The sequence below is a fragment of the Eptesicus fuscus genome, chromosome 10, assembly GCF_027574615.1.
Source record: "Eptesicus fuscus isolate TK198812 chromosome 10, DD_ASM_mEF_20220401, whole genome shotgun sequence".
In the NCBI taxonomy this organism is placed as follows: domain Eukaryota; kingdom Metazoa; phylum Chordata; class Mammalia; order Chiroptera; family Vespertilionidae; genus Eptesicus; species Eptesicus fuscus.
Genome location: NC_072482.1, coordinates 3,859,238 through 3,887,118, shown reverse-complemented (window position 1 = coordinate 3,887,118; position 27,881 = coordinate 3,859,238). Strand labels below are relative to the sequence as shown.

At 60.6% G+C, this 27,881-nt stretch overlaps 2 protein-coding genes across 2 annotated transcripts in view; both read right to left on the bottom strand.

The window, feature by feature from the left end:
• ITPR3 (inositol 1,4,5-trisphosphate receptor type 3) overlaps positions 1–2,507 on the bottom strand; it is a 67,145-nt gene extending 64,638 nt beyond the window's left edge. Inside the window, exon 1 of the mRNA XM_054721937.1 lies at positions 2,156–2,507. Within this exon, the coding sequence (XP_054577912.1) occupies positions 2,156–2,244 (89 nt within the window). The 5' untranslated portion in view covers positions 2,245–2,507. The remainder of the gene's footprint in view (positions 1–2,155) is intronic.
• A 19,158-nt stretch (positions 2,508–21,665) lies between these two features.
• On the bottom strand, positions 21,666–27,253 carry LOC114229156 (gametogenetin-binding protein 1-like). The gene is made up of 6 exons (XM_028137040.2): positions 27,030–27,253; positions 26,162–26,268; positions 25,630–25,724; positions 25,297–25,420; positions 24,337–24,470; positions 21,666–21,906 (listed from the first exon to the last, which is right to left on the bottom strand). Exons 1-6 carry the CDS (start codon positions 27,194–27,196, stop codon positions 21,853–21,855), a joined length of 681 nt encoding a protein of 226 aa, XP_027992841.2. The 5' UTR covers positions 27,197–27,253; the 3' UTR covers positions 21,666–21,852.
• Positions 27,254–27,881: the final 628 nt, after the last annotated feature.

Here is a 27,881-nt window from a genome sequence, read left to right as displayed (position 1 = left end):
GCAGGTGTTTCCCTTGATTTGCCGGATCTCACGGGCCACTGTGTGCGTGGCCCACTATGTGCTTGGCCCACTCTGTGCGCGGCCCGCTGTGTGCGCGGCCCGCTGTGTGCGTGGCCCATTGTGTGCTTAGTCCGCTGTGTGCATGGCCCACTGTGTGCTTGTGCGTGGCCCACTGTGTGCTTGGCCCGCTGTGTGCGTGGCCCGCTGTGTGCTTGACCCACTGTGTGCTTGGTCCGCTGTGTGCGTGGCCCACTGTGTGCTTGTGCGTGGCCCACTGTGTGCTTGGCCCATTGTGTGCTTAGTCCGCTGTGTGCATGGCCCACTGTGTGCTTGTGCGTGGCCCACTGTGTGCTTGTGCGTGGCCCACTGTGTGCTTGTGCGTGGCCCACTGTGTGCTTGGCCCGCTGTGTGCGTGGCCCGCTGTGTGCGTGGCCCGCTGTGTGCTTGTGCTTGGCCCACTGTGTGCTTGTGCTTGGCCCGCTGTGTGCTTGGCCCACTGTGTGCTTGGCCCACTGTGTGCTTGACCCACTGTGTGCGTGGCCCGCTGTGTGCTTGTGCTTGGCCCGCTGTGTGCTTGGCCCACTGTGTGCTTGGCCCACTGTGTGCTTGACCCACTGTGTGCGTGGCCCGCTGTGTGCTTGTGCTTGGCCCGCTGTGTGCTTGACCCACTGTGTGCTTGGCCCACTGTGTGCTTGACCGGAGCAGGACAAGGCATCAGAGAAGACGGTCATTTCCCTAAAACCTCCAGTGCTGTTCAGACAGGAGGCGGGGGCTGCCACCATCTGCCCCCACAGCCCACCCTCTCTCCTCCCCCTCAGCCTGTCAGAAGTGTCTACTGTGCACCTGACCTGAGGGGCAGCCAGAGCCTGGTCATTGCTGGGGGGCTGGGGGTGCAGCCCAGATGTGCCTTTATCCCATTTTCAGGGGCCTGAGCCAAAGCAGTCAGATGGGGGGCGGGGTGGGAGTCCTGGAGGATGCTGAGGTAAGAGCAGGGTCTGCTGTAACTCCCAGTCAGCCCCCGCAGAGCCAGCCCTCCTCCCCGCCCCCCTACACACACACACACACACACACACACACACACACACACACGTGTCCTGTTAGATTCCCTTCGCTACTAAAGGAAAGCTAAACTCCCAACAGCCCTGGGAGACAGCAAGGGGGCAGGTGAGCCCTCTCCCAGCTCAGGGTGAGCCAGGCCAGGTGAGAGCCGCGGGGCTGCGGGGCTGCGGGGCTGCGGCTGTCCTCCAAACCCAGCGAGGAGGGCCTGGTGGCTGGTCGCCTGCGGAGGAGGAGGGTCAGCAGAGGACGTGGGTTTGCCCTTAAGGAGAGGGTGGCAAACCTAACAGGTCCCCATCCTGAAAATGGGGCAAAGGGAGCAGGCCCTGCCCAGGCCTGGCTCGAGAGGTGGGGAATCCACCCCACCCCCAGACTCACCCAACTGCTCCCTGGAGAGAACCCTTCCCTCTGCCTCCTCCTCCCGCCCTGTGCCAGCCTCAGGCCTGGCCTCTCCAGGGACTTGAATTGATTCCCTGCTTATCCAGCCCACACCCTGGGGGGTGGCGGCCAGAATTAATTAATATTTGTAAAGCGCTTCAGAGATGCTGGGACCAGAGACCCAGGGGCGCCAGATGAGCTGCGCAGGAAATTGACAGGGAGAGACGGGGAGAAGGGGGGCAGCCGGCCAGGGCCCGGGACGCCTGGAAGGGAAGACGCCCCTACTGACGAGGGCAAGTCCGGAGAGCGCTGCGAGGAAAGGTGCGACCTCTCACAGGTGCCCCAGGTCCCCAACTGGAGGATTCGCGCTCGGGCGGGGCCGGCCCACCCCCCTCAGCTCCGCCCACCTCCAGAGCCGGTCCGGTCCGGCCCGGACGCCTTTCCCCAGCTCGGGCCCCAGGCACCCACCGGCCCCGCCCGGGACCACCTGCAGAGGAAGTCTCTCCGCCCGTCGGGGCGGAGGCTGCGCGGAGGAGGGCGCCTCCTGCCAGCTCCGGCAGGGCACCGGCTCCTACCTGGGCAAACACTGAACTTCCTTTCTCTCAGCAGGCGAGCCGCTGCCCTGCCCTAGCGGGGGGACGCCCGGGTCCTCCGTGGGGGCCGGAGGCGGGACCCACGCACCTGGCCCCAGGCCCCACGGCGCCCCCTCGAAGTCACTCACCCCAAAGTGCTGATGAAGCCGTTGACGGAGCCCTCGGCGTACAGGGAGACGATGTCTCCGATGTGCAGGAAGCTGGACATCTCGCTCATGGCTTCGGCCCTCGGGGGAGCCCGGGCGGCGGGAGGGCGCGGGGGCTCCAGGCGGGGCTCTGCGCCGAGGACGGAGGTGACCGCGAGGGCGGGCGGGGGCGCGTCCCCACCTCGGAGCGGGGCGCTCGGCGCGGCCGGGAGGGCTAGTGGCCCCGGAGCGGAAGGCGGCGCGGCGCGGCCGGGAGCCGGCGGTGGCGTCCGGGTGAGGAGGTGCCCGCGTCTTGGCGCGCCCGCCGCCCGCCAGCCCGCCGACCCGGCCGGCGCGTACCTGCCGCGTAGAAGGAGCAGGAAGTCTGGGGCTGCCACACACACATGCAAATCCCGCCCGGGAGGCGGGGAAACCACACCCGGCCCCCCCCGCGCCCCGCGCGGCCCGCCCCCGGCACCCACGTGCGCCGGCCCGCCTCCTGTGCCCGCGCCCCCCGAGCGTCCGGGCTCGGCCTCCGGACGCCGAGCGAGACGCCCGCCCGGGGAGACTCGGAGGAGAGCCGGGTTCCAGCCGCCCCCCGGGACGGAGTTCCAGCTCCAAAAAGTCCCCGCGGAACCGCCACTCCGGGAGGCCCGGCCTCGGCGGGGCTGCCTGCCTCCGGGTTCCCGCATCATCTGCTTCTCCGTCCTCGGGCCACGGAGAGCCGGGGCGGCACCGCGGGAGGGACCGCCCGTCGCCCCGCGGCGCTGCGTGGAGCCGCGCGGAGGACCCGGGAGCCCTCGGCCGCCGCGCCGCCTTCGCTCCCCGCCGAGCGCGGGCTCGCGCCCCGGGGCGCTCTCGTTCCTGCGCGGCGCAAACCGGGCTTCATTTCTCCCCACGTGGAGAGCCTTTCCTTGCACAATAGAAAGTGCTGGGCTGGGAGGGGAAATGAAGCAATGGGTGGGTTTTGTTTTCTTCCCTCCGCATTCCTGTGCACAGAGAGATCCAACTTCCGAATCAGTTCAGCCGCTCCCTCTCCAGAAGTTGGCTCCAAACTTTTTGGTTCTTTCGGTCTTTCCTTTTCAAAAGGGAGGAGGGGGAGAGAGCGCCTCCGCTGGGGAACAGCGCACCTTGCCAGCCGGGACCGGCCGGGCGGCCTCTGCGGGCTGTCGCCGCCGAGCTCTCGCTCTCGAAGGCCTGCCCGCTCGCCCCCTTTCCGTTCTGTGCCCGGTGCCCGGTGTTCGCTTCCTGGTACTTTTACTTGAACTCCTGGCCGGGAGCGCCCAGTGCCACCCGCATTTGATCACATTGACTTCCTTGGGAACCCCCATCCCGACTTCCTGGGAAGCAGGAGGCTTGTCCCTGGGAGAGAGGGAGGAGGGACGAAAGACTCGAGCAGGAAGAGGCAGGCGGGAGGGGCGAGGCGGCCAAGGGCGCGAGGCAGCTGCTGACTCAGGGGGAGGGAGAGGAGTCCCTGGGTGTGTGACCTCGGGAAGACCCCCAAAATGTGGGCGGGAAGGACCCCCTCCAGGATGGCTGGCTCCGTGGCTTACGGCTTTTCACCAGCACCACAGTATCAAATAAGTTTTACATCAGACAGCCCACACCTCCATCTATATATAAGCGAAACAATAGTTGCTCAAAACAATACCTACCCTTATGACCTCGATGCACTCTGATATTTTCTGTTCTTGTTCAGGGATTTGTTTTGTTTTTTAATACCGATTGCTTTTTCAAATGTGCCAAATGGGTTGCAAACTGCAGTTTGATAAACCCCATCCAGACCACTCTGCCAAAAAGAGATGGCCAAAGCCCACAGAAGGCGCTCAAGGTCACAGGGCGGGTTCGTGGCCACTGGAGCCGAAGCCCAGCCCCCGACTCCCAGCCCCCTGGTCTCCTCTCCAGGACCCCACTGGGCCCTGGACTGCGCTGTCCGCCTCTGGGCCCTGCTGGGAAGGGCCGGCCCTGGCACAGGCTCGCTCGCTCCCCGCAGTCAGGCCTCCACTGGCTTCCTCCAGGAGCGTATGCATTCATCCCATAAGCATACAGTGAGGGCCTACTATGTGCCAGGCCTCTGCGGGCACCGGACTCTGATCAAGACATCGAGGATGAAGAGGGAGGTTCTGGAAGTACTCTCTCCCGGGGCTGCACGCAGGACACGTGCTGTCCTAGTCCCAGCCGCATCCAGGCCCCACGTCCTTCCTCTCCTGAGTCTCAAAAGAAGGTTCCAGAACCAGCCAAGGTCTCTCAGCCAGTAGGCCTACCAGCTGTGGCCTATCTCACCCACAGCTCACCCCACGGCTTCTCCCTCCACCCCCGCCTGGGAGTGCCCTGACCCTCCATCCCTCCACCCACCACAGGAGCCAGAGGGGAGCACAACTCCCACCTGACCTGACCGAGAAGCCGCCAGCAGGGCCTCACCGCCGGCCTCCCCCACTGCTCCTGGGTATCTTTCTGGAACATGGCGTCCGTGCTGTGTTCCCAGAGGAGCCACCCCTCGGCTCCAGGCCCTGGTCACCTGCTTCTGCCAAATCCACTTCACTGCAAGCGCCTTTGTATCTGAGTTCTGAGAGAGATTTTGTTTAAAGGAAGATTCAATGTTTTTAAAAAAGCAGCAGCCCTCGCCGGTTTGGCACAGTGGATGGAGCGTCAGCCTATGGACTTAGGAGTCCCGGGTTCGATTCTGGTCAAAGGCACATGACGGGGTCGCTGGTTGGATCCCCAGTAGGTGGCGTGCAGGAGACAGGGAATCAATGATTCTCTCTCTTCATTGATGTTTCTATCTCTCTCCCTCTCCCTTCCTCTCTGAAATCAATAAAAATATATTTAAAAAAGAAAGAAAGAAAATAAAGAAAGGTTCAGTGGGTTAAAAAAAATTAAGAAACAGATGACACAGCTCCAAATAGTTCACTCCCTGCTCCCCTGCTTGAAACCCTCCTGTACCTCCTCATCCCCCGCAGAATAGCCTGCATGCCCTCGCTCTGCACTCCAGGCCCCGTCCGTCCCGCCTTCCCCCCCTGCACCCTCCGCAGACATGTTAACCTAAAAATAAAGGCTTTCAAGTGAGAGGCAGCAGCATGTAGTTGAGGTCAGTAAGAAGAGCTATTCAGGATGCAGTGACTCAGGCAGAAGCCCAAGTAGGAGACAAAGGCATTTATGAAAAAGGGAAAGGGCCCTGGCTGGTGTTGCTCAGTGACTAGAGCGTTGGCCTGTGGACTAAAGGGTCCCGGGTTCGATTCTGGTCAAGGGCACATTGCTCAGGTTGTGGGCTCGATCCCTGGGCTTGATCCCCAGTAAGGGGTGGGCAGGAGGCAGCCTATCAATTCTCTCTCATCATTGATGTTTCTATCTCTCCCTCTCCCTTCATCTCTGAAATCAATAAAATAATCTATAATGATAAAAGGGTAATATGCTAATTAGACCAGACAGCGGAATGACCTCTGGACATCATTCCGGATGTCCTTCCAGACAAAGCTGAGGCGGCGGGGGCCAAGGCAGAAGCAGTTAGGGGTGATCAGGCAGGCAGGCGAGCAGTTAGGATCAATCAGGCAGGCAGGCAAGTGGTTAGGGGCGATGAAGCAGGCAGGCAGAGTGGTTGGGGGTGATCAGGCAGGCAGGCAGGTGAGCGGTTAGGAGCCATCGGCCCTGGGTTGTGAGAGGGATGTCTGACTACCAGGATAGGGCCTAAACTGGCAGTCGGACATCCTCTGAGGGGTTCCCAATTTTGAGAGGGTGCAAGCCAGGCTGAGGGACCCCCTCCCCTGCACGAATTTCCTGCACCAGGCCTCTAGTATATATTTTAAAAAAGAAAAAGGGAATAATTACATCCATAGAAGAAGGTGTTTCTATTGGTTCAGATAAGCTAACATAGTGACATTAATCCTAAACAATGTTTTTAAGTTTCAGTCCGGGAGTCATATTTGCTTTCTTGTTATCTTTGCAAGGTTCTTTGGGAAACAAGGTTGCTCAGGCGCAGTGCAAAGCCTGCTTTATGCCCTGCTTTAACCCTCCAAGGCTCCGGGTCTAGGACACACAACGCAGTTCCTCTGGGGTGGCAGCTCCGGCTCCATTTTACAGTGGCTTTGTTTAAAAATAAATAAATGTATAAATAATAAAGTGGCTTGGTTTATAATGTAAACTTTATATTATTGTTTACACCGTCAACAGCTCAAAAAAACAGGCGCTGACTCTCATAGGTCTAGGGTCAAGTCCCAGCCCTGCCACTTTCCAGCGACAGTCCTCAGTCTGTTTCCTCATATGTTAAAGGAGGAGAGTGTGGTACCAGCATGTGAGGGAAGTGGACAAAGCCGTCAGCACTGCATCCCAGGCAGGAAGGACTGGGTGTGTCATCCATTTCCCCAGGCGCTCAGCCACTCCTGTCCCTGTCCTGGCTCCTGTGCCCTCCCCGCGTCCCCCTCTAGGCCCCATGGTCAGGATAAAGTCTCCTTCCCTGATGTAATGGAGCGCCAACTTTGTAAATCTTGATGAAATGTTTCAACAAGTAATAATATTAACTAAAAATAATATATTTAAAATATAGTGAGTGCCCTGTATCTTCCCTCCAGTTTTGTCAAATCTTAATATTTTTCAAATTTTGTTTCAACATATTTTTTAAATATATTTTTATTTATTTCAGGGTGGAATGGAGAGGGAGTGAGATATAGAAACATCAATGATGAGAGAGAATTGATGCAAACTGCAGTTTGATAAACCTCCAGCATGCCTCGCCTCCTGCTCCTTGACACTCACACACTCTCACCCCCAAGCTCCTGCCTCCTGCACACCCCCTACTGGGGATCAAGCCTGCAACCCAGGCATGTGCCCTTGACCAGATTCGAACCTGGGACCCTTCAGTCCACAAGCTGAGCCAAATTGGCTAAGGCTCAACATATTTTTAAGAAATGAAACCTTAGCCCTGGCTGGTTTGGCTTAATGGATAGATAGAGCATCGGCCTGCGGACTGAAGGGTCCCGGGTTCGATTCTGGCCAAGGGCACATGGCTGGGTTTCGGGCTTGATCCCTAGGAGAGGGCATGCAGGAGGCAGCCAGTCAATGATTCTCTCTCATCATTGATGTTTCTATCTCTCTCTTCCTCTCCATTCCTCTCTAAAATCAATAAAACATATTTTTAAAAAAATGAAACCTTAAAATTCAGTTGAAGTTCCTTACGCCCTCCTCCCTAACTGCCCCAGCGCTAACCACTGCCCTGACTTGCTGGGGTCGTTCATGCAGTGCTGTGTTCCCCTAGCAGTGTGTGCCATCACCCTCAGGGCTCTCCATTTCACACGCATGGCGCCGCTCTGCGTGTACCTTCCAGACATGCTGCCCTGCGATAGGCCACGTCCTGACCACATCACGATTTGTTGACCCATTTTGTCAGTAACCATCAAAGCCCTAAGTTTTTGCTCTCTCATGTTGCAGTAAACATTCTTGCCTCTTTGTTCCTACACATGAGTATCTGTAGGGCAGCATTGTTCAAACTATGGATTGAGATGCACTAATGAGTCATGAAATTAAGTTAGTGGGTGAAGATCAGCTTTTTTAAAAAATATATTTTTTATTGATTTCAGAGAGGAAGGGAGAGGGAGAGAGAAAAAAACATCAACAAAGAGAGAATCATCGATCGGCTGGCTCCCGCACACTGGAGACCGAGCCCGCAACCCAGGCCCCGACCGAGAACCGAGAATCGAACCATGATCTCCTGGTTCATAGATTGATACTCGACCACTGAGCTCTGCTGGCTGGGCAAGACCAGCATTTTTAATACTCGGAATTGATTAGAAAATATCAGCGTGCATCACGCATCATGCGGGTGATATTCCGGAGAAAGTGGTGCGTGTATTCTGGGACAGTGTGTGCTATTGAGGGTACCTGTCAACCGTTTGAAAACCTCTCTTCTACAGTGAGAACTTAGAGAGCGGAATTGCTGGCTCAACTTCCTAGAATCAACAAATGCTCTTCCAGTGGCCCTTCTAACGCCCCCTCCGGCCAGGCTCTAGGAGTGTGCCCCTGAGCCACGCCCTGATCGTGGGATGTCCCACCTGCCACGAGCAGAGGCTGTAGCCGGGGCACCTGGGACTGTGACGGCCTCTCCGCTCTCTGGACGGGAGGGTGTGTCACTGCACTCTGTCTGTCGCCAGGCCAGGTGCTTAGCAATCTGAGTAGAATTGAGCTCTCAAGGAGAAAGCGGGTGGGGAAAGCGTACAAATTATATCCAGAGATAAAGGGCGACTGCAGGACTGCCAGCTTGGGGTGTCAGGCGCCTGGGTCCCCCAAGTGGGAAGTGGGGAGCTGCCAAAAGTGCGTTAAGCAGTTGGAAAGGAGAAACCGATGGGCCCCACCCCTCCTGCCCCTGGTGGTGAACTGTTAAGGCCCCGGAATAAGGCTACCACCATCCCCATGGCAACCAGTGGGCCTGGTCCAGGCCGGCCCTGACTCACGGCGGGGTGTCCCACAGGACCCAGGGGAGCCAGTGCCGCAGGGGCTCCTAGAGAGGGAACTGCGGGGCGGGGCTGAGGGGGAGGTGCTTTTTACCGTATCTCTTATTTAAACATTTGAGTTGTGTACTGTGTGGATGTACAACCTCTAACCCAAAGGAATGAGAATAAAGATGCTCACAGCATCACCCCAAGCTCCAAGAGCCCTCAGGAAGGCCGGCAGGGGCCCCCCTGCTGTCTCCATCAGCCTGGGCCTGGCAGGCGGGGAGGGGTGCTCAGACCCTCCCCCTGGACTCAGAGGAAAGCACAGCGTGTGGAGGGCGGGGCACGTACGAGACCCCAGGAGTGTGGGGAGAGCGCCAGCGCAGCTCCGGGCCTCCTCCACCACACGCCCCACTCCACGCAGCCGCCTCCGGCCACCTGCCCCCGGCTCCGCTGTGTGGCTTAGCAGGTTCCTCTTGCACAGAGTCCACATCGCCTCCCAGGTGTGGCTCTGACGGTCCTTTAGGTGCCGCCTGGCCGTCCGCAGCTGGACTGGGAGGCAGAGCCGACCCCGCGTGCCATCGCGTGTGTGGGGCAGACAGCGAACGGAGTTCTCAAGGCCTTTCTGCCCCTCACTCCGCTGTGGCAGCAGAGCCAGGATGGGTGGGGCAGGGCCAGGCCAGAGGACTGACTCAGTGCAGCAGCCACCCAGCCGGTCACCCTGTGGGTGGGGGTGGGGCCCGCCCAGGCCCTCTGGGTTCCCGGAGAATTCCTTCCCCATGCCATAAGCGGCCCTGGGCGGCCCCAGCCCACGGTAAGGACTCACCAAGCCAGGGCTGCCACCCAGGGGCCTTCACTCTCCCTCACACACTCTCCTCTCCCTCCTATACTCACTCACACACCCTCACTCACACACTCTCCCTCTCCCTCCTATACTCACTCACACACCCTCACTCACACACCCTCCCTCACACACTCTCCCTCTCCCTCCTATACTCACTCACACACCCTCACTCACACACCCTCACTCACACACTCTCACTCACACACCCTCACTCACACACCCTCACTCACACACTCTCCCTCTCCCTCCTATACTCACTCACACACCCTCATTCACACACTCTCACTCACACACCCTCACTCACACACTCTCCCTCTCCCTCCTATACTCACTCACACACCCTCACTCACACACCCTCACTCACACACCCTCACTCACACACCCTCACTCACACACTCTCACTCACACACCCTCACTCACACACCCTCACTCACACACTCTCCTCTCCCTCCTATACTCACTCACACACCCTCACTCACACACTCTCCCTCTCCCTCCTATACTCACTCACACACCCTCATTCACACACTCTCCCTCTCCCTCCTATACTCACTCACACACCCTCACTCACACACTCTCCCTCTCCCTCCTATACTCACTCACACACCCTCATTCACACACCCTCACTCACACACTCTCCCTCTCCCTCCTATACTCACTCACACACTCTCACTCCCACACACTCACTCACACACTCTCCTCTCCCTCCTATACTCACTCACACACCCTCATTCACACACTCTCACTCACACACTCTCACTCACACACTCTCACTCACACACTCTCACACACTCACACACTCTCACTCACACACTCTCACTCACTCACTCTCACTCACTCACACACTCTCACTCACACACCCTCATTCACACACTCTCACACACTCTCACACATACTCACTCACTCTCACACACTCTCACTCACACACTCATGCACATTCACACACTCTAACTCACTCACACACTCTCACTCACTCTCACACACTCTCACTCACACTCACACATTCTCACTCACACACTCACTCACTCACACACTCTCCCTCACACACTCTCCCTCTCCCTCCTATACTCACACACCCTCACTCACACACTCTCACTCACACACTCTCACTCACACACACACTCACTCACTCACACACTCTCCCTCACACACTCTCCCTCTCCCTCCTATACTCACTCACACACCCTCACTCACACACTCTCACTCACACACTCTCACTCACACACTCTTCCTCTCCCTCCTATACTCACTCACACACCCTCATTCACACTCTAACTCACTCACACACTCTCACTCACTCTCACAACTCTCACATTCTCACTCACACATTCTCACTCACACACTCACACACACACTCACTCACTCACACACTCACTCACACACTCACACATTCTCACTCACACACACACTCACACACACACACACACTCACTCACTCACACACTCACTCACTCACACACTCACTCACACTCTCACTCACTCACACACTCTCACACACTCACTCACACACTCACACATTCTCACTCACACTCTCACTCACTCACACACTGTCACTCACACACTCACACACTCACACACTCTCACTCACTCTCACACATTCTCACTCACACACTCACTCACACACTCACTCACTCACACACTCAGTCACACACTCACACTCACACATTCTCGGGGAACCTGGAGGGAGACAGACTTGTTCTGTTGGCGCCAGCCCTCAGTGCCATATCATTTATTTCACACGGTGCTGACCCCCGCCACCTGCCGGGGACAGGAGAGGAAGCCAAGCAGGAAGGCGGCCAGCTGAGCCCCACACGTGGCCCCGGGCTGGTGGAGAAAGAGATAAAGACCCCATTGCTGGGATTCCTTCCAGTCACAGAAGAAGGCACCGTCCCCTCCCCTCTATCTCTGGCCTTTGAGGGAGAAGCCCCTGGTTGTGGAGTCCTGAAGCCAAGGCCCTCTTCTGTCCTCGCCCCTCCTCTGCCCTGAGGGTCTGGCTGGCAGGTGAGGTGTGACCCTGCCCCAGGCACCTCCACAGTCAGGGAGAAGCCGAGTTCTAGAACGAGACCAGAGTCCTGCTCAGCCACTCGCCAGGTGTGCAGAGCAGCCGCCGGCTCGGCCGTGGCGCTCGCTCGCTCGCTCGCTCGCTCAGTGTGAACAATAAGAGTGCCGAGCTGGCCGAAACCGGTTTGGCTCAGCGGATGGAGCGTCGGCCTGCGGACTGAAGGGTCCCGGGTTCGATTCCGGTCGGGGGCATGTACCTTGGTTGCGGGCACATCCCCGGTGGGGGGTGTGCAGGGGGCAGCTGGTCGATGTTTCTCTCTCATCGATGTTTCTAGCTCTCTATCCCTCTCCCTTCCTCTCTGTAAAAAAATCAATAAAAATTAAAAAAAAAAAAGAGTGCCGAGCTGTACACACACACACACACACACACACACAGCCGCGGGCCGCTGAAGGCCCCCAGCCTGACAAGGATCAACAGAACCAACACCGCACGCTCTCTCCTCCTCTTACCAGCGCCGCCCACTGGCTCAGAGGGCAGGGAGCCCAGGGAATTCAGGGCGGCCTCCCAGGACACAGAGCCCGCTCAGGAGAGGTCAGTGGGCCTGGGGGCTGAATGGAGACCATCTAGCATAAGTAACTACTTTGTAAAACACTCAGCTCAGTCAGCAGATATTCTCTTTATCATCTTTATTTTCGTAGTCTTCAGGGCTCTCAGTAAAGAGAAGCGCTGGAGCTCTGGCCGGTGCGGCCCAGTGGGTTGAGCGTCATCTCATGCACCAAAAGGTAGCCAGTTCCATTTCTGGTCCGGCCACCTGCCCGGGTGGCAGCTCCGCCCCCGATACGGCGTGCACGAGGCAGCCAATCCACGTTTCTCTCTCCCTCTCCCTCCTCCCGCTCTAAAATCAATACAAACATTTTTAAAAAGAGACGTGCTTGAGCTTCTAAAAAATGACAACCTGACAGTGGAACTTGTTTTATAGGAGGACCAAGCAGGGGACAGGTATGAGACAGAAGGTTTTATTGAGTTCTCCACAAATCAGGCCCCCGAGTCCCCTCCCCAAAGAACAATCCGTTTTGAGTGTCCATTAGGGGCACTGGCTGTGAGGGTACAGGAGGCTGGGCTGGGCTGAGCTGGGCTGCACCCCCCCGCCCCCCCTCCCCGCCCGCCCCCCCCCTAGTTCTGCACTTGAATTGGGAAGCGGTGGAGGTTACATGGAGGCTGTTTAACTCCAGTTACCAGTTGCCTGTGAGGCCAGCCCATCCTGATGCCCCGTCAGGACTTGAAGGAGCCCCTAGGAAGAGAGGGCCTCAGGCAGTTCCTCCTCTTTCCAGACTCAGGAAAGGGGCCCTGCACCTCGAGGGGAAGCCGCCCGGCCTCTCCACTCACCGGTCAGCAGGCCGCCCGGGGATCCTTTCGGGAAAGGGGCCAGCGTGAACACCCTCCCCGAGGCCAGGGCCAGGCAGGCGCAGCCTTTGTCTGGCAGGAGACACGGATGACGCTGAGTGCACCTGGGCTGGGCCCTGGCGGCCAGCTGCGCCCCACGCCCACCTGGGCAGGACCCAGGCCTGTGGACTGCCTTGTCCGGCTGCCAGCCAGAGCTCGGAGGGCCAGAATGAAGGGGTGCAGCCTCCACGCAGACCTGCTCCCACACCAGGTTTGCCCCTGTCTCTGGGACGTTCAGAAGGAAGAGGTCACGCAGCGGTGGGTGTGCCGTGTCCTTCCAGAGGGCAGGGAGGGGTCACAGCCAAGGCGCTCTGCAGGCTAGGAGAGAAAGGGCTGCTGTGTGCCCTGGAGCTGAGCAGACACTGGAGCCCTTGTCCGGAGCGGCAGCGGGGGAGGCCGCTGGCCAGATGGAGAGCAGCCGGGGAGAGGGATTCCTGGGCTGAGCCATCCGCCTCTCCCCCGCCCCAGCCCCACCCCCACCCCCTGCTTCAGGCCAGCCTGAGAGGAAGACTTAGCCTCGCTGAGGCCCGGAGGTGCAGCCCACTCCGCCCAGGCCCCCAGGCCACAGACCGCAGGCAGCCTAGGAGGCTCAGGAGCCTTCCTGAGGCCTGGGTGCTGCAGGAGCCCCTGGGTCTGGGCCCTCAGCGCTGGGCCCGCTTCTCTCTGGAAGGAGCCCTCTGGTTTGAAGGGAACAAACCCAGCCTTGGACCTTGGGGGTCAAGCAGCCTGGTGAGCAGGTCTGCATCCAGCCCTGGACACATCTTGATTGAGTCTGTGCTGTGTGCAGGGTCCTGCACGGGGCAGTAGGGTGAGGGCTCCCCAAGGCCCCGGCCCCTGCCCCTCAGCAGCTCCTTCCATTGGTTGGCATTGCCGTCATTCTACACCCTCTTTCTAAATGCAGCCACTCCCAGAGCGGCCCAGGCACGTCAGCCGCCCTCAGAGCAAGCACTGGGGCTGGAGCCCGGAGGGGAAGCAGTGATCAGCCGTCGCCCACACCTGCCGCCTACCCCTAAGTGGTGCTGTGGCTGCATTAGGGCATTAGTCTGGCCCCATCCTTGCCATCTTACAGATGAGGAGACTGGGGCTCCCAGGGCTGAGGGGACAGCAAATGGATCGCTCCCTCCCGGAGCAAACTCAGCCATCCTACAGTCCGTGGAGCTTCTACGGCGAGCCTCGCGTCCCTATTTTGCAGATAAGGAAAGCTCAGGGGGGGAGGGACCGTGTCACACAGCTAGTAAGTGACAGGTGGGACTCAAACCCGGGCCTGCCTGACCCCAGAGCCTGGAGGCTCCACCTTCACTCTGCAGAGGTCACAGCAGGGACCTGGGAGGGTCTTGGTTCTCGGGGAGTTAGGTCAGAGGGCTGGTCCTTTGCCCTTGGGGACCCTGCCCCGGGCCCACAAATTCCTTCATTATCATGTTAATTGTTCCTGCACCCACCTAAGTATGTGTCTATCATTTTACCTTCTATCCAATCCCTGGGGTTACCCCCCTCTCCTCTGCTTCTCTAGTCTATCACCAATGGATTTCCTGTAACCCACCTACATCCCTTCCTTTGATTGCAAGGAATACAGATGTAACCCACCATTCTCCAGAGCATTATCGCAATTCGTTGAGGTTCTGCTTCCCAGCATATGTCGACAGTTTGGCCCAAATAAACTCACAAAAATTCTTTACAGGTTTCAATGTTATTTTTTACGTTAACAGAGGCTTGGCTGGCCACTCCTAGGGTCAGCCAGCCCTTCCGGGGACAGGTGGGCCAGCTCCCCGTGGGATCCTGAGCTCCAGGCGCTGGACCCTCCCTGTCCAGGAGGCCTTCGCCTTGGACACCAGGTGGGAAGGGAACCAACAGAAGAAGCGGGAAAGGTGTGGGGCATGTTCTGATTACTGCTGCTACAAAACTTAGTGGAGTGAAACAATAGCCATTTTATTTTGCTCATGGTTTTATGGGTCGAGACCTGGGGGAGGGCCTGGCTGGCAGCTCCCGCTGGGGTCTCCTGTGATTGCTGTCAGATGTTGGCTGGGGCTGGAGTCCTCTGGAAGGCTGGCTGCCTCCTGGCTGGCAGGCTGGCTCGGTGGGAGCTGGGGGCGGGGCCGAGGCGCTGGGGGCGGGGCCGTGGAGAAGAGCTGCGCTGGGCGCCTGCAGCTGGGTCTCAGGGCGGTCTGACTCCCTACCCGGCGGGCGCGGGCAGGCAGGCTCATCCCAGAGCAAGGGTTCCAAGAGAAGCAGGTGGAACCTGTGTGGCCTTTTATAACGTGGCCTCCAGAGTCACCTGGTGTCACTGCCACTGTCCTTTGTTGATGGAGGCAGTCACAGCCCTCCCAGATTCCAGGGAGAAGGACAAAGCCCATCCCTCCCCGGAAGTGTGCCAAAGGATGCTGGGCCTTGTTTTTAAACTCAAGCCAGCACCCACTCTACAGATCTGAACACTGAGGCCCTGAGAATTGAGAGCTCTGCACTCAGCACCTGCCTCTGCCCTCATGCCTGTCCGTCACAGCGAAGGCCAGGCGTCCTCCGGCCCTGAGCAGGACCGGGCAGCAGCATGGGGAGGTCTGGGGTGGGTCTGCGACGTGCCCCAGGGTATTTGAGTGTGAGTGTGTGTGTGTGTGTGTGTGCGCGCGTGCGCGTGTGAGAGGGCTCCTGTACCCTGTAGAAGGTATTATGCTCTGTGACCTAGGACACAGGCTTGGCAGGCCCCATGGGAAAGTCGAGGCAGGACCACGAGGAGGAAAGGGCTTCGGGAGGGCGGGGCCAAGTCAGGAGTGTGTCTTGAGCAAGAAGGGTCCTGTGGGGGTGGGAGGGGCTGGGACTCCGGTTCTGGGGCCTTGGGGTTCAGGGCTCTTGAGAAGCTGAGCTGTGGCCAATCAATAGGAACCATTGGCAGCTTCCAAGCAGCACAGCCAGCCATGGAAACACCTGCGGATGGGGGGAGGTGGAGAGGGAGACTGGGGGTGTCGGGGAAGCCTGAATAAGCCCATGGCCCCCCAAACCCTCCCTGAGGCCAGGAGGCGAGATGCCCCTTCGGTGCCCCGCCTGTCCCCATGGTCTCAGAAGCGGCTCTCGGCTTCCAGCCCCAGCCCAGCCCACAGCATCCCAGGCCGAGTGCCCACGGCGGGCCGGGTCCCGGTGTGGCAGCCTGCCACCGGTCTCCCTCATGCCCACCAGGGCGGGGACTCGGGCACAGCTGTGCCCCCAGCAGGCTCTCGGTCAAGATCGGTTCCTGAGTGAGGAGCGGTGTGTGCTGGAACGGAGGCGGGCAGGAGCCTGCCTGGCCTCTGGCCCTGCCTCTTGCTGCTCTGCTGCTCTCTGGGCAGGTGACTGCCCAGCCAGCCCTGCGCCCCTCCAGAGCCCGCCCAGGCCCTCAGGCACTTCCTGGAAGGGGCAGCTATTGCCAGCAAAGGACACTTTGTTCAGGCCTGGCCATCTGCCTGGGCCAGCGGTGCCATGTCCAGGGCCAGGCAGGCAGCGCAGGGGCACAGAAGACAGCCGGTTGTGGGGAGAGGGAAGGTGGGGTTTTTTAAACATAAGTGATTAATAAATACCTCCCCTCACCCCCCAGAAGGTGACAGCTAAACAAAGACCTCAAGGAGGTGAGGAAGTGGATCACATGAATTCCTGGGGCAGAGCTTCCAGGTGGCGGCAACAGTAGGTGCAAAGGCCCTGAGGCAGGAGTAGGCTGAGTGTGGTCTTTGGCCCCAGCACACAGAGCAAGGGGGCAGCAGGAGGTGGGGATGGGGATGGAGAGGGAGCGGGGTGGGGGGTGGGGTGGAGAGGGAGCCGGACGTGGGGGGGGGAGCGGGACACGGCGGGTGAGGAGGGGAGCGGGACTCGGGGAGGAAGCTGGACGTGGGGTCTTGTCACTCAGACCTCGGCAGGGATTTAGGTCTCACCTGGGCGATGGGGAGCTGGTACAGAACTTTGAACAGAGGATTGATGTTTTAAAGTCACAGTAGCTCCTGTTACCTTGTGCTTAACATTTCTAAATATTTGTTAAACACGGAACACGTATTGACCCGTTTAACCCTCCCAATGCCTTTTGAAGGTGAGGAAGCCCACAATAGAGGCCTCTGCCCATGAGATGCTGGCAGCACCCCCCCCCCCCCCCGCCAAGTGTGACAAACCAAAAATGTCTCCAGATGTTGCCTGGCAGACAGAACTGCCCCGGCTGAGATCCACTGCCCAAGTGCCCTCCTGTCTACCCCTCCTGCCCCCCACCCCCACCCCCCGTCCCAGCGCAGGCTCAGCCCCTCTCACTGGGACACTGGGACAGCGTCCTGAAGCCCCTGCCCCTACTCCATCCTCCCCGGTACACCCTACCATGCCACCCTCCCAGCTTTACCGCCCTGCGGCTCCCACGGCCTGAGGGTAAAGGCCAAGCCCTGCTGCCTCTCCAGCTCTGCAGCGCGCCCCCTCCTCCTGCCCTCCCTCCCCATTCCACGCTGAGCCGCCATGCGGGACATTTCAGACAGGGAGACAAGTCCCCAGGCCGGCCCTCACGGTGTGTCTGTCCGTCCGGGGCAGGGGAGAGCGGGTCCCATTGGTCCCCTAGCCTGGGAGCGGTGAGGACTCGGGACGGGCTGGGGAGCTGAGCTCTACAGAATGGGTGGGGGAGGGCGAGGGCAGCGGGGGAGCCTGGCAGTGATGGGCAGAAGCCTGAGAGGATGGGGAAGCTGTGGTTGGGTTTGGGCCCCAGCAAAGCACTGAGAATGCAAGTGTGAAGAGGGGTGGAGGGCAGGGAGCAAAGGGTTAAATGTGAGGGGGTGGCCTGAACAAGCCGGTGGGGGGCGGGGCAGGTGGTCCTGGCTGGGGAGAGAGGTGGACAGGGGGTCACGGTGCAGGCTGTGCCCTGGCAGGCATGCCTGCCCCTTCCCTTCGCCTGTCAAATCCCCCCTCTCCTCCTGCAGGCCCAAACCATAAGCCTCCTCCCCGAGGCCCGGGGGTGCCTCCCTGCTCCTCGTCCGTCCGAAGTCTCCAAACCTGTGTTATAGCAACATCATCCGATTTTTGTTGTTGGGGTCTGTTGTTACCCCCGCCCCCGCCCTGGCTGTGAATTTCACTCGAGAGGTGACTGTGATCCTTGGTCTACGGGCAGGTTAAATCAGCAGACGCGCCCCAGCTCCAGCCTGGGCCCGCCCGCCCGGGGTCAGGGCGAGGGCCCCCGGGCCGCAGGGAGCGGAAGCACCAGGGTTCACGGGCTCCCACGTTGGCCTGGCCTGTCCTCCGGGGACGCATTTGCTTCGCATCAGCGAGCACACAGCCTGCTGGTGCCAACCACCCCCAGCCGCCTCCCCGCCCCCTGACATCTCTCTCTCTCTCTCTCTCACACACACACACACGCCAAAGTCCCCCTAACACACACACACACACACGAACACACACACACACATACACACACACGCCGAAGTTGCCCACACATGATCAGCTGCCCACTTGCCTTCAGTGGGACCTTCTGGGGCCCCACACCCCAAGGTCACCCCTCTTCCTCTCCAGCCTCTGGGGCAGGGGTGGGTATTCCACTGCACAAGGTGCAAAGGTGCTCCTAGTGCTGAAGACAGTGGTGCGACCCACCTCCGCCCGCACCCGAGCCTCCCAAGGGGCCGCCCTGCTCCACTCCACCCCCCACCACCCCCGGCTCCCCGCAGCCTGTTCCCCACTCAGGGGAGAGGGTTTTTTAATTGACTTTTTTTTTTGAGAGAGAGAGAGAGAGAGAGAGAGAGAGAGGCATCAGTTCGTTGTTCCACTTATTGATGCATCCACTGGTTGCTGCCTGTATGTGCCCTGATGGGATGGAACCCAACCTTGGCCTGTCAGGACAACATTAACTAACCAACTGAGCTGCCCGGCCAGGGCCCAAGGGAGACTTTTAGAAGGTAAACCACATCTCGTCACTTCTCACTGGTAAAATGTCAGCTCAGCCAAGTGCTCCATTTCCCCTTCCTTCCTGGCTCCCCTCCCGCTCACTCCCTTCCAGCCACACAGGTCCCCCTGGTCCTCAGCCCACCAGGTGCTCCTGCCACAGGACATTTGCACATGCCGAGCCCCTGCTGTGAGGCCGCCCCACACCCCTTGCTACGCCCTCCCTGGTGCTCCTGCTTGCACACCCCGTCGTGTCTGAAACAGCACTCCGTTGCCCTGCCTCATCTCTCATCACACTTGTCTCTTCCTGACAGCTGACGCTTATTGTTTATCCCCCTGGAAATGATAAACGCTCAGAAAAGGGAAGGCTCTTTAGTTTTGTTCACTGCTCTGCTCCTCAGTGCCTGGAATAGGGACGGGGTATAGTAGATGCTTAATGAATGCTTATTCCAGGCCACACAGCACTTCCTTCAGCCCACAGGAGCGGCGATTCTCCCATTTCACGGGTGTAGGAACTGAGATCCAGAGTGTGGGGCCTGCCTGCAGCCAGCCCGGCCCTCCCCTCTGCCTGTCTGCTCCCCATCTCATTTCTCACCTGGAAAATAGTACAGCTGGTTTGCCCCCTCCCCCCGATTTGAGCCAGTTAGAAAGAGGTACCCTCACGGGTTTCAGAGCCCTCTCACCCTGAGCAGGGCAGCACCCACCTGGCACGGGACAGCAACTGTAAATGCCACCCAGTGCCCAGGTCTGACCCACAGATGCGCCTGCGGGTCCCTCGAAGCCTTTCAGACATGCAGGGCCTCTCCGCGCTGAGTGAGCCTGAGCCCGGCCCTGCGCGCTCGGCCCGGCCTTCCCACAGCACAGCCCCAGCCCCGTCCCTACCGCCCTCGCCACCCATCCACAGCCAGGCCCAGGACCCCGAGAGGCCGGCCAGGCCCTGCCCTGCCCGCTTCCTGCTCCTGCCTCGGCAGCCGCCCCCATCCTGCCCCCTCCACTCCACCTTCCTCTCCGTGGGTCGTGGGTCGTGGGAAGCGGGTGGGGGTGGACACAGAGGTGCATGGCCTTCACTTGACAGGAAGGAGCAGAGTCCCCCTCTTTGAGCCGGGGCCCTGCCCCTCACTCCTCATAGCCTGAGCCGAGGGCCCGGCCTGCCCTGACCCACTGTGGTGCCGGCCTGGACCCAGGCGCCCAGGCGGGCCCCTCCCAGGGCAGCCAGGAAGGGGACGAAGCTCCGTCCTGCTGTGCTCTGGGCCCCAGGGCTCCCTACCCCGTGCACAGCTGGCCCCAGGTGGGGGCCGGTCAGGAAGGGGAAGGAGAGGTGTCCTCTGGGGTCCCTGCAGGGGAGAGCAGGGGTCTAGGCGCAACCAGCCTTCCCCGCAGCCAGGTCTCTGGGGGAAAGACTAGAGCACAGCTGAGTCCTACGGCCACTGCTTCCCGCTGACTCAGGGCAGCCCAGACCGGCCTCCAGCCCCCCGCCCGCGGCTGAGCCAGGCAGCCCCCAGCCCCAGGCTGAGCCAGGCAGCCCCCAGCCCCTCAGCCCCTCAGCTGAGCCAGGCAGCCCCCAGCCCCTCAGCCCCTCAGCCGAGCCAGGCAGCCCCCAGCCCCTCAGCCCCTCAGCCGAGCCAGGCAGCCCCCAGCCCCTCAGCCCCTCAGCTGAGCCAGGCAGCCCCCAGCCCCTCAGCCCCTCAGCCCCTCAGCCGAGCCAGGCAGCCCCCAGCCCCTCAGCCCCTCAGCTGAGCCAGGCAGCCCCCAGCCCCTCAGCCCCTCAGCCCCTCAGCCCCTCAGCTGAGCCAGGCAGCCCCCAGCCCCTCAGCCCCTCAGCCGAGCCAGGCAGCCCCCAGCCCCTCAGCTGAGCCAGGCAGCCCCCAGCCCCTCAGCTGAGCCAGGCAGCCCCCAGCCCCTCAGCTGAGCCAGGCATGCAGGGCCTGGCCAGGAAGCCCGGGAGAAAGCCCCAGCCCCGTGGGCCACCTGCGCTCTCATGGTCTGGGGCTAGGAGGGGGACTCCCCTCGCCGGCTGGGCTAGGCTGGGCAGGGACAGGCCAGTCACTGCAGTCTCCCTGCACCACCCCACGCACACGCCATCCACCCAACAAGCAGCTGTTATCAGTCACGTGATTGAGAGAGGCCGCCATGTTCTGATATTGAACTTCAGCTCTGCAGTAGGGTCAGGCTAGCCGTGGGGTGGGGGTGGGGGTGCCCATGGAGCAGGCCAGACCAGCCATGAGAAGAGCTGGAGGCAATGTGAGTGCCCTCCCTCTCTCTCTCTCTCTTTCTCGCTCGCGCTCTCTCTCTCTCTTCTCTCTCTCTCCACAGAAGGGAAGGACCCTGGTCCTACCGGGAGCCACCAGCACCTCCAGACAACAGCACCTCCTGGTGTCCAAACTGATCCCATATGAAGTGAGCCTCCAACTCCCGCCCCCCCTCGCTGCTGGGCGGGGGGCTGGGCCTCCTGGAAGTCTGGAGCTCCTTGCCCAGGACCCCGAGGCGGCGCGGAGCCTGGCAGGGGGCTGCACCCGGGGCAGCGGGAGGGGCCCTCTGCATGGACCCCGGGGACCCTTCACCTGGCCAGCCCAGCCCCCGAGCAGCCCCCGACCCAGAGCCGCTTTCCTGGCTTTGTCCCGTGCTGGCTGGGCAGGAACTTCCTGCTGGAGAATTCCCGGATCCTCCCTGCGAGGCCGCCGGCCGGCCTGGGAATGGGGCGGCCGGCCTGGGAATGGGGCGGGAGGGAAGTCAGGGACATGCAGGCCTGGGCCGGGGTCCTCCCACCCTGCCACGTGCCCAGACCTCCTGTCCTCCCGCCCAGGAGCCCAGGGCGCAGCAGCCGCAGGCACAGACCGGGGGAGGGGGGGAGAGGGCGGGTAGACTGAGCCCCCCCTCCCCCCCACCCTCTCCTCCAGCTGAGCTCGTTCCGGTGCCGATGGGCCGCAGGGTCCACAGACAACCAGGCAGGCCGGAGTCAAACTGGGCTTTATTCAAACCTCACCGCCCACGTCCGATCGTGGGACAGCCTGCTGGCAGCCACCCGCGGACGGTGGGCACCATTTATCCAGGACCCTGGCCCGGAACCCCGGGATGTTCCTAAGCAGAGGGCTGCCTCCCTGGCCGGGCCGGCCCGTGGGGCAGACGCCAGCACCGCCTCACTCGCTCGGAGGCCAGTTCCCCAGGTCATCCATCTCCTCGAGGAGCAGGCCCTGGGGGCAGAGAGGGGGGAGGAAGGGGCCTCAGCATCTGGGCTCCCCTCCTGGCTCTGCACCCCAGAACCTCCCACCTACCCCGCAGATGAGCACCTGAGGCCACCCTTCCCAGACCCTCCCCGTGTCCCAGCTGACCCAGGCCCACCCGCCCTGGGCTACTTTCTCCCATAAAATGGAGGGAACTTTCTCCCTCCAACTGGGGGGCGGGGGTTCCTTCAAAACCCCAGGAGTCCAGCACCCAGCCGGCCCTCCCGTCCTCACCTCTGTGCTGGACACCACACCAAGGTGGCTCCGCACCCTTCCCTGCATCCTAGGCTGGGCCTCAGCCGCCTCACGCCCCTCTCCCGGGGCCCCAGCACTCCCCACAGGTTGGGGGGCGGCTCCCTTCCCCCTCGGCTTGGTGTTTCTGGGGATGAGAAGGGCGTGGGGCAGTGATGAGGACAGACCTCTGAAACACCCAGGGAGGAACATACTCCTGAGGCAGCTGGGCCCCCACTTGCCACGCCCCCCAGAAACTCCCAGGCCCCTCCAGTGCTGCTCAGGTACCCCAGGACTGTGAGCCCTGGGCAGGGGCGGGCGGGCAGGCTCAGGGGGTGGTGGGGGGAGGAGGAGGAGGAAGAGGGAAAAGGCAGAGGTGAGGGCCCTGCCAAGCTGACCCCGTGTGGGTAGGGATGCGGTGGCTCAGCCCTGTGCCCGGAGCTCAGAGGGGCGACTGTGTGGTGACGGCCTCCGGACAATGAGAAGCCTGCCCTGGCGCTGGCGGCCTGCGCCCCCGGAAGCCAGAGCCCCAGCCCTGGAGCAACCTGTGCAGGTGCCGCCATCTCTCTCCATCACCACAGCCCTCTCACGGGCAGAGGCCTGAAGACCTGCCTCCCAACCCGCTGCTCGCCCTTCCTTCCCCCCTTCCTTCCCTCCTTCCTTCCTTCCTCCCTTCCTCCCTCCCTTCCTTCCTTCCTTTTTGTCATTTGATTTTTAGAGAGAGAGGAAAGGAGAGAGGTCAGTTTGTTTCCCACTCATTATGCATCCATGGGTTGATTCTCGTATGTGCCCTGACCGGGGATTGAACTCGAAACCTTGTACCGGGACGATGCTCTAACTGGCTGAGCCCAACCCTCTGCTCTTTCCTTCGGTAAACCACACAGACAGGGGCATGCGGCCATGAGTGGGAGCATGAGCTGATGAATAAGTAGAAATTAATGCAGAAATGACCCCGACTCATCTTTCCACGACAGAGCCATCAAGGCCCACCCAGAGGAGCTGGGACAGGCCGAGGGCTTAGGCTGATGTCAGGGGCGGGCAGTGGGTGGTCTGTGGTGTGACCGGCAGAGTCACTGTCCGGCACCTGTGTGTGTGGGGCGGGGGAGGGGGGGCGGGGCGGGGTAGGCATGGGTGTGAATGGGAGAGAAAAAGAAAATGAGCAACATCGTGTGAGTTACAGATGTACTAAAAGCCTTAAAGCCTCCTAGACAAGTCCCCTCATGTTCAGATGAGGAAACTGAGGCTCAGAGAGGGAAAAGGCACCCCCCCACTCCAAGGTCACACAGCAAGTGGATGGCAAACTTAAGCCTCAAGAGTGAACATTTGGCCGAAACCGGTTTGGCTCAGTGGATAGAGCGTCGGCCTGCGGACTAAAGGGTCCCGGGTTCGATTCCGGTCAAGGGCATATACCTTGGTTGCGGGCACATCCCCAGTAGGGGGTGTGCAAGAGGCAGCTGATCGATGTTTCTCTCTCATCAATGTTTCTAACTCTCTATCCCTCTCCCTTCCTCTCTGTAAAAAATCAATAAAATATATTTTAAAAAGAAAAAAGAAAAGAGTGAACATTTGGTCCTGGCCCATTTGGCTCAGTGGATAGAGCATCAGCCTGCGAACTGAAGGGTCCCAGGCTCTATTCCTGTCAAGGGCACATGCCCAGGTTGTGGGATCCATCCCCAGTAGGGGGCGTGCAGCAGGCAGCTGATCAATGATTCTCTCTCATCATTGATATTTCTATCTCTCTCTTCCTTTCTCTTCCTCTCTGAAATCAATAAAAATATAATTATAACCCTAGCTGGTTTGGCTCAGTGAATAGAGCGTCGGCCTGTGGACTGAGGGGTCCTGGGTTCGATTCTCTGATCATTGATGTTTCTATCTCGCCCTCTCCCTTCCTCTCTGAAAGCAACAAAAATATTAAATAAATATATATAATAATAAAAAGAGTGGACATTTGGACTCTGGGTGAAATGAGAGACAGAGAGACTGATGGGGAAGTGTGTGTGCAGGGATCAGGGTCGGACTCTCAGAAATACCACTAAGAAGGGGTCATGCCCCCCCTACCCAAGCAGTGGGGGGCGGGGCTGGAGCCGGGGGCTGGAGCAGGGCCGGGGCCGGGGCCATGGGAGGCCTCCAGTCCCGCTTTTGCCAGTGTCCTCGGGCAGGGTGGCATACCTGGTCACCCATAATGCCCTCCAGGGTGATCTCTGGCGGGACCAGTGGCTCCCAGCCCTCATGGCTGCCCATCTTCCGGCGGCGGGACTCCTGCTGTGCTACCAGAAGCTTCTTTAACTCTGACTCCACGAAGCCTGAGAGCCAGAGAGATGGGCAAGGGCAGGCAGAAGCAGGCTGGAGCAAACTGCTGGAGGCCGAAGGACGAGGCGGCTCCGGCTCCCATCCTGGCCCCGTGCAGTCCCCGGTCACCCTAGCCATAGGGCTTCCTTCACCCACTCCGCGGAGCCAGCCAGACGCCGTCTCCCCAAGAAACCCTTCCCATGGGCTTCCTCCGGCAAGCATGAGTGTGTCTCCTCACCTCCTGGGAGGCCATGCGAGGGACAGACATCTACTCCCCTCCAGCCATGGGTGTGGAGCCATCCAAACTCCCTGGGTTCAAGTCCCAGCTCTGCCACTTCCTAGCTCTGTGATCTGGGGTGAGTTACTGAACCTCTGTGCCTAACTTCTCCACTGTGAAGTGGCGAGTATCAGACCAACCTCAGAATCCAGCACATTATTTTGTGAAAAGCGCTTAGAAGAGGAGAGGGCCCATAGTAATGATTATGTAAAGGTTAACTCCCCCACTCTCTCATCTGCCCTCAGGGACACCCTCTGGGGCTGTCACAGAACTGGAGGTGGCCACTGAAAGGAATGCGGGCGGGGAGGCTGGTGCAGGCGGAGCCCCAGCCACAGCCCTCACCTCAGCCCTCACCTGGCCTCTCGCACACCCCGAGGGAGGAGGACCCGACCTAGAGGAGAGGCCTCCCCCGCCCAGCCACTCTCTGGCCAACTTCCCGGGTGGTCATCTTATGTCCTATGGTACCACCTGGTGGTAAGAACTGGTATCGCATCCCCATGAGCCCATAGAAAACGGGGCTGCCTGGGGAGTGTTGGGAGAGGAGGTGGGGGCACCCCACTTACCCACTGTATCTATTGGCCTAAATGTCTTATGCAGTGGCGACTGGAAGGTGACTGGGACACAGAGCTTGAATGAGCTGTCCTCTTCCTCCATTTCCTCTTCCTCACTTTCCTCCTCGAGAGGCAACTGAGGGTGTGCCAGGTCACTGAGCAGGTGAGCAGGCCCAGCCTGCAGCCCCACCTCCACATAAAGCAGGAAGCAGCCGCACAGCTCCCGGAGGTGAAGAGAGGACTGCTCCCACTCGCCCGAGCCTCACACCCTGGGCCCCACCCACCCAGGCCCGGGCAGGGCCCCCCCAGGCCTCCCCCGCGCTGCCCCAGCTTGGCCCCACAGACCTTGGCCATGGCCAGTTTCTGAAACTGCTTGTACAAGGCGAGGATGTGGTTCCAGGGAGTTGCCCCCACCTTCAAAGAAGCCCGCCTGAGTTCTCCTGTGAAGGGCAGTCACCTGTCAGCCGGCAACGGGGGTGGGCTCGGCCCAGCAGGGCAGGGACAGCTGGAGGTTGAGCTGGGGGTGAGGCCGCCTGGTTTTCCTTAGCAAACACCTGCTATGCGCTAGGCACAGTTCTGGGCACTTTACAAAGGACGTTTCATTTAATTCTTCCTCCTCTGAGGTAGGAACTACTGCACTCCATTTTATAGATGGGGAAACGGAGACACAGAAAGGCTGAGCCATTTGCTGCCATCACACAGCTGGCACAGTGCAGCTGGGACCCCAGGCAGCCTGCCTGCAGCCCTCCCAGAGGCTGTGTCCTTCCCGGCCCAGCCCTGCAGAGTCCTGTTTCTGACCCCTCCCCAATGCCTGGCCCGCCCCACACCTACCCCGCCCCATGTCTGGCCCCGCCCCATGCCTGCGGCCCACACTCACCGTCCAGCAGACACTGCTCCTCCATGGCTAGGGCCTCAGGGCTGACCCCCAGCGGCCCCGTGGCCCTCTGCTCCACCTCCAGGGCTTGGGCAAAGTGGACCCTGATCCTAAAGCAGAGTCAGGTGAGGGTGGCAGGCGGGGCCCAGAGACTTGGTAAAGGCCCCGGATACCCCCACACCAGCCCAGGCTCTCTCACAGGCCCTACTCAGCCCCCCATCCTCCTGCTCCCAGCTCCCGCTGGGCCCTCTGGGGCTTCATCCTGGAGGCAGGGGGTGGGGTGGGAACCAGGAGGGAGGGGGGGCAGGTGGAGTGGGAACAGTGCACCGCCTCACCGCAGGCGCCTTTCCAGCCCAGCAGCACTCCTTTTCCTCTGGAGCCCCCCTCCCCGGCCCCTCACTGTGGGAGGACCCTCATCCCTGCTTCCTTCCACACCCCCAAACACACCCCTCTCCGGTGCCTCCTCACCCTGATGTTGTCCGTCCTGCCCACCCAGGTGCCCTGTCCAGTGCTCGACCCTCCAAGGACTCCCAGTCCTGGCACCACCCCCAGCGTCATCCAGGCCTTGTCCCAATACCTCTGCCCCAGGCCCCTTCCCACCACCCACAGCCCAGCCCCTCTCCTGCCTGGGGCCCCTGCTGCCTCCTCCTCCTCCTCCTCCTCCCCCTGCGCCTCTCAGACAGGTTGCCCAGGACCTCCGGGCAGCACCCACTGTACCTCTACCCCCGGGGCCATGACGCCCAAGACCTTCATGGAGGGGGTGGTCTGGGCCCCCATGCCCCCCAGCCCCGAGGGATCACGCTGCGGTAGGGCCACAGAGGGGGTGCGGCGCCCCTGGGCGTGCGGCCTGGGCTCCTTCCTCCCCACTCACCCCTGGCGGTGCATCATCTGCTCTTGCGAGGGGCACTCCTGACCTCCCAGCAGGGTCCCATCGGACCTCTTCAGGCCTCGCTTGCTCCCCACCAGGCTACGGAAGAAGCGGAACATGGAGGAGCGGTCCGCATTTCGGGACCGAGGGGTTGGAGCTGGGCTCTCCATCCTGAGAGGGACCCTGACTCGGAGGGCGGGGCTGTAGCAGCCCCCCAGGACCAACTGCTTAAGAACTGGAGGAGCTTTCAAATTAAAAGCTCCCGCTGGAAACTTCCAGGAGTTCTAGAAGGCAAAGGGCAGGCAGGCGGGAGGTGGGAGTGATGGGGGGACCTGGTGGGGGATTGGCTGGGGGCAGAGAGGGTGGGAGGGGGGAGTTGGGGGACGTGATGGGGGACTGGCTGGGGGCAGAGAGGGCGGGAGGGGGGATTGGTGGGGGGACTGGCTGGGGGCAGAGAGGGGGGGGGCGGTGAGGCAGGATGAGGCATGGGGAGCCAGCCCGCGGGTGGTTGGTGAGGAAGCATGTGGGTGGGGAGTGGGCAGAGGAGGCTTGGGGAGCCCGGGCCCTGAGAAGGGGGCACAGGGTCTAGAGGACTCGGCACCCCCTCTCTGCACCTGGCTGTGCCAGAGGGCTCTCCCCTCTCCCCTCCAGGCACCCAGTTCGCTGGCGTCCAGGTGGGCGCACAGACCTCCCTTGTTTTGTTTTGTTTTGTTTTCCCCCAGAGAATTCCTTATTGAAACTTTCATTACGTTTTACCATGAAATCTTACATACATGATGGAAAATACATGCTGATTACATGTCAGAAAAACCCTTCAGTGGTATTGCTCTATAGGGTGCTGCCAATTCCAGGGGA

Bases quoted from the DNA above. Each gene is read 5' to 3' on its own strand.
- LOC114229156 (XM_028137040.2), bottom strand. From the start codon at position 27,196: ATGGAGAGCCCAGCTCCAACCCCTCGGTCCCGAAATGCGGACCGCTCC. The intron at 25,725-26,161 runs GTGAGTGTGGGC...TGCCCTTCACAG, and splicing joins GGAGCAGTGTCTGCTGGACG to GAGAACTCAGGCGGGCTTCT. The intron at 21,907-24,336 runs GTATGCCACCCT...CTCTGCCCCCAG, and splicing joins AGGGCATTATGGGTGACCAG to GGCCTGCTCCTCGAGGAGAT.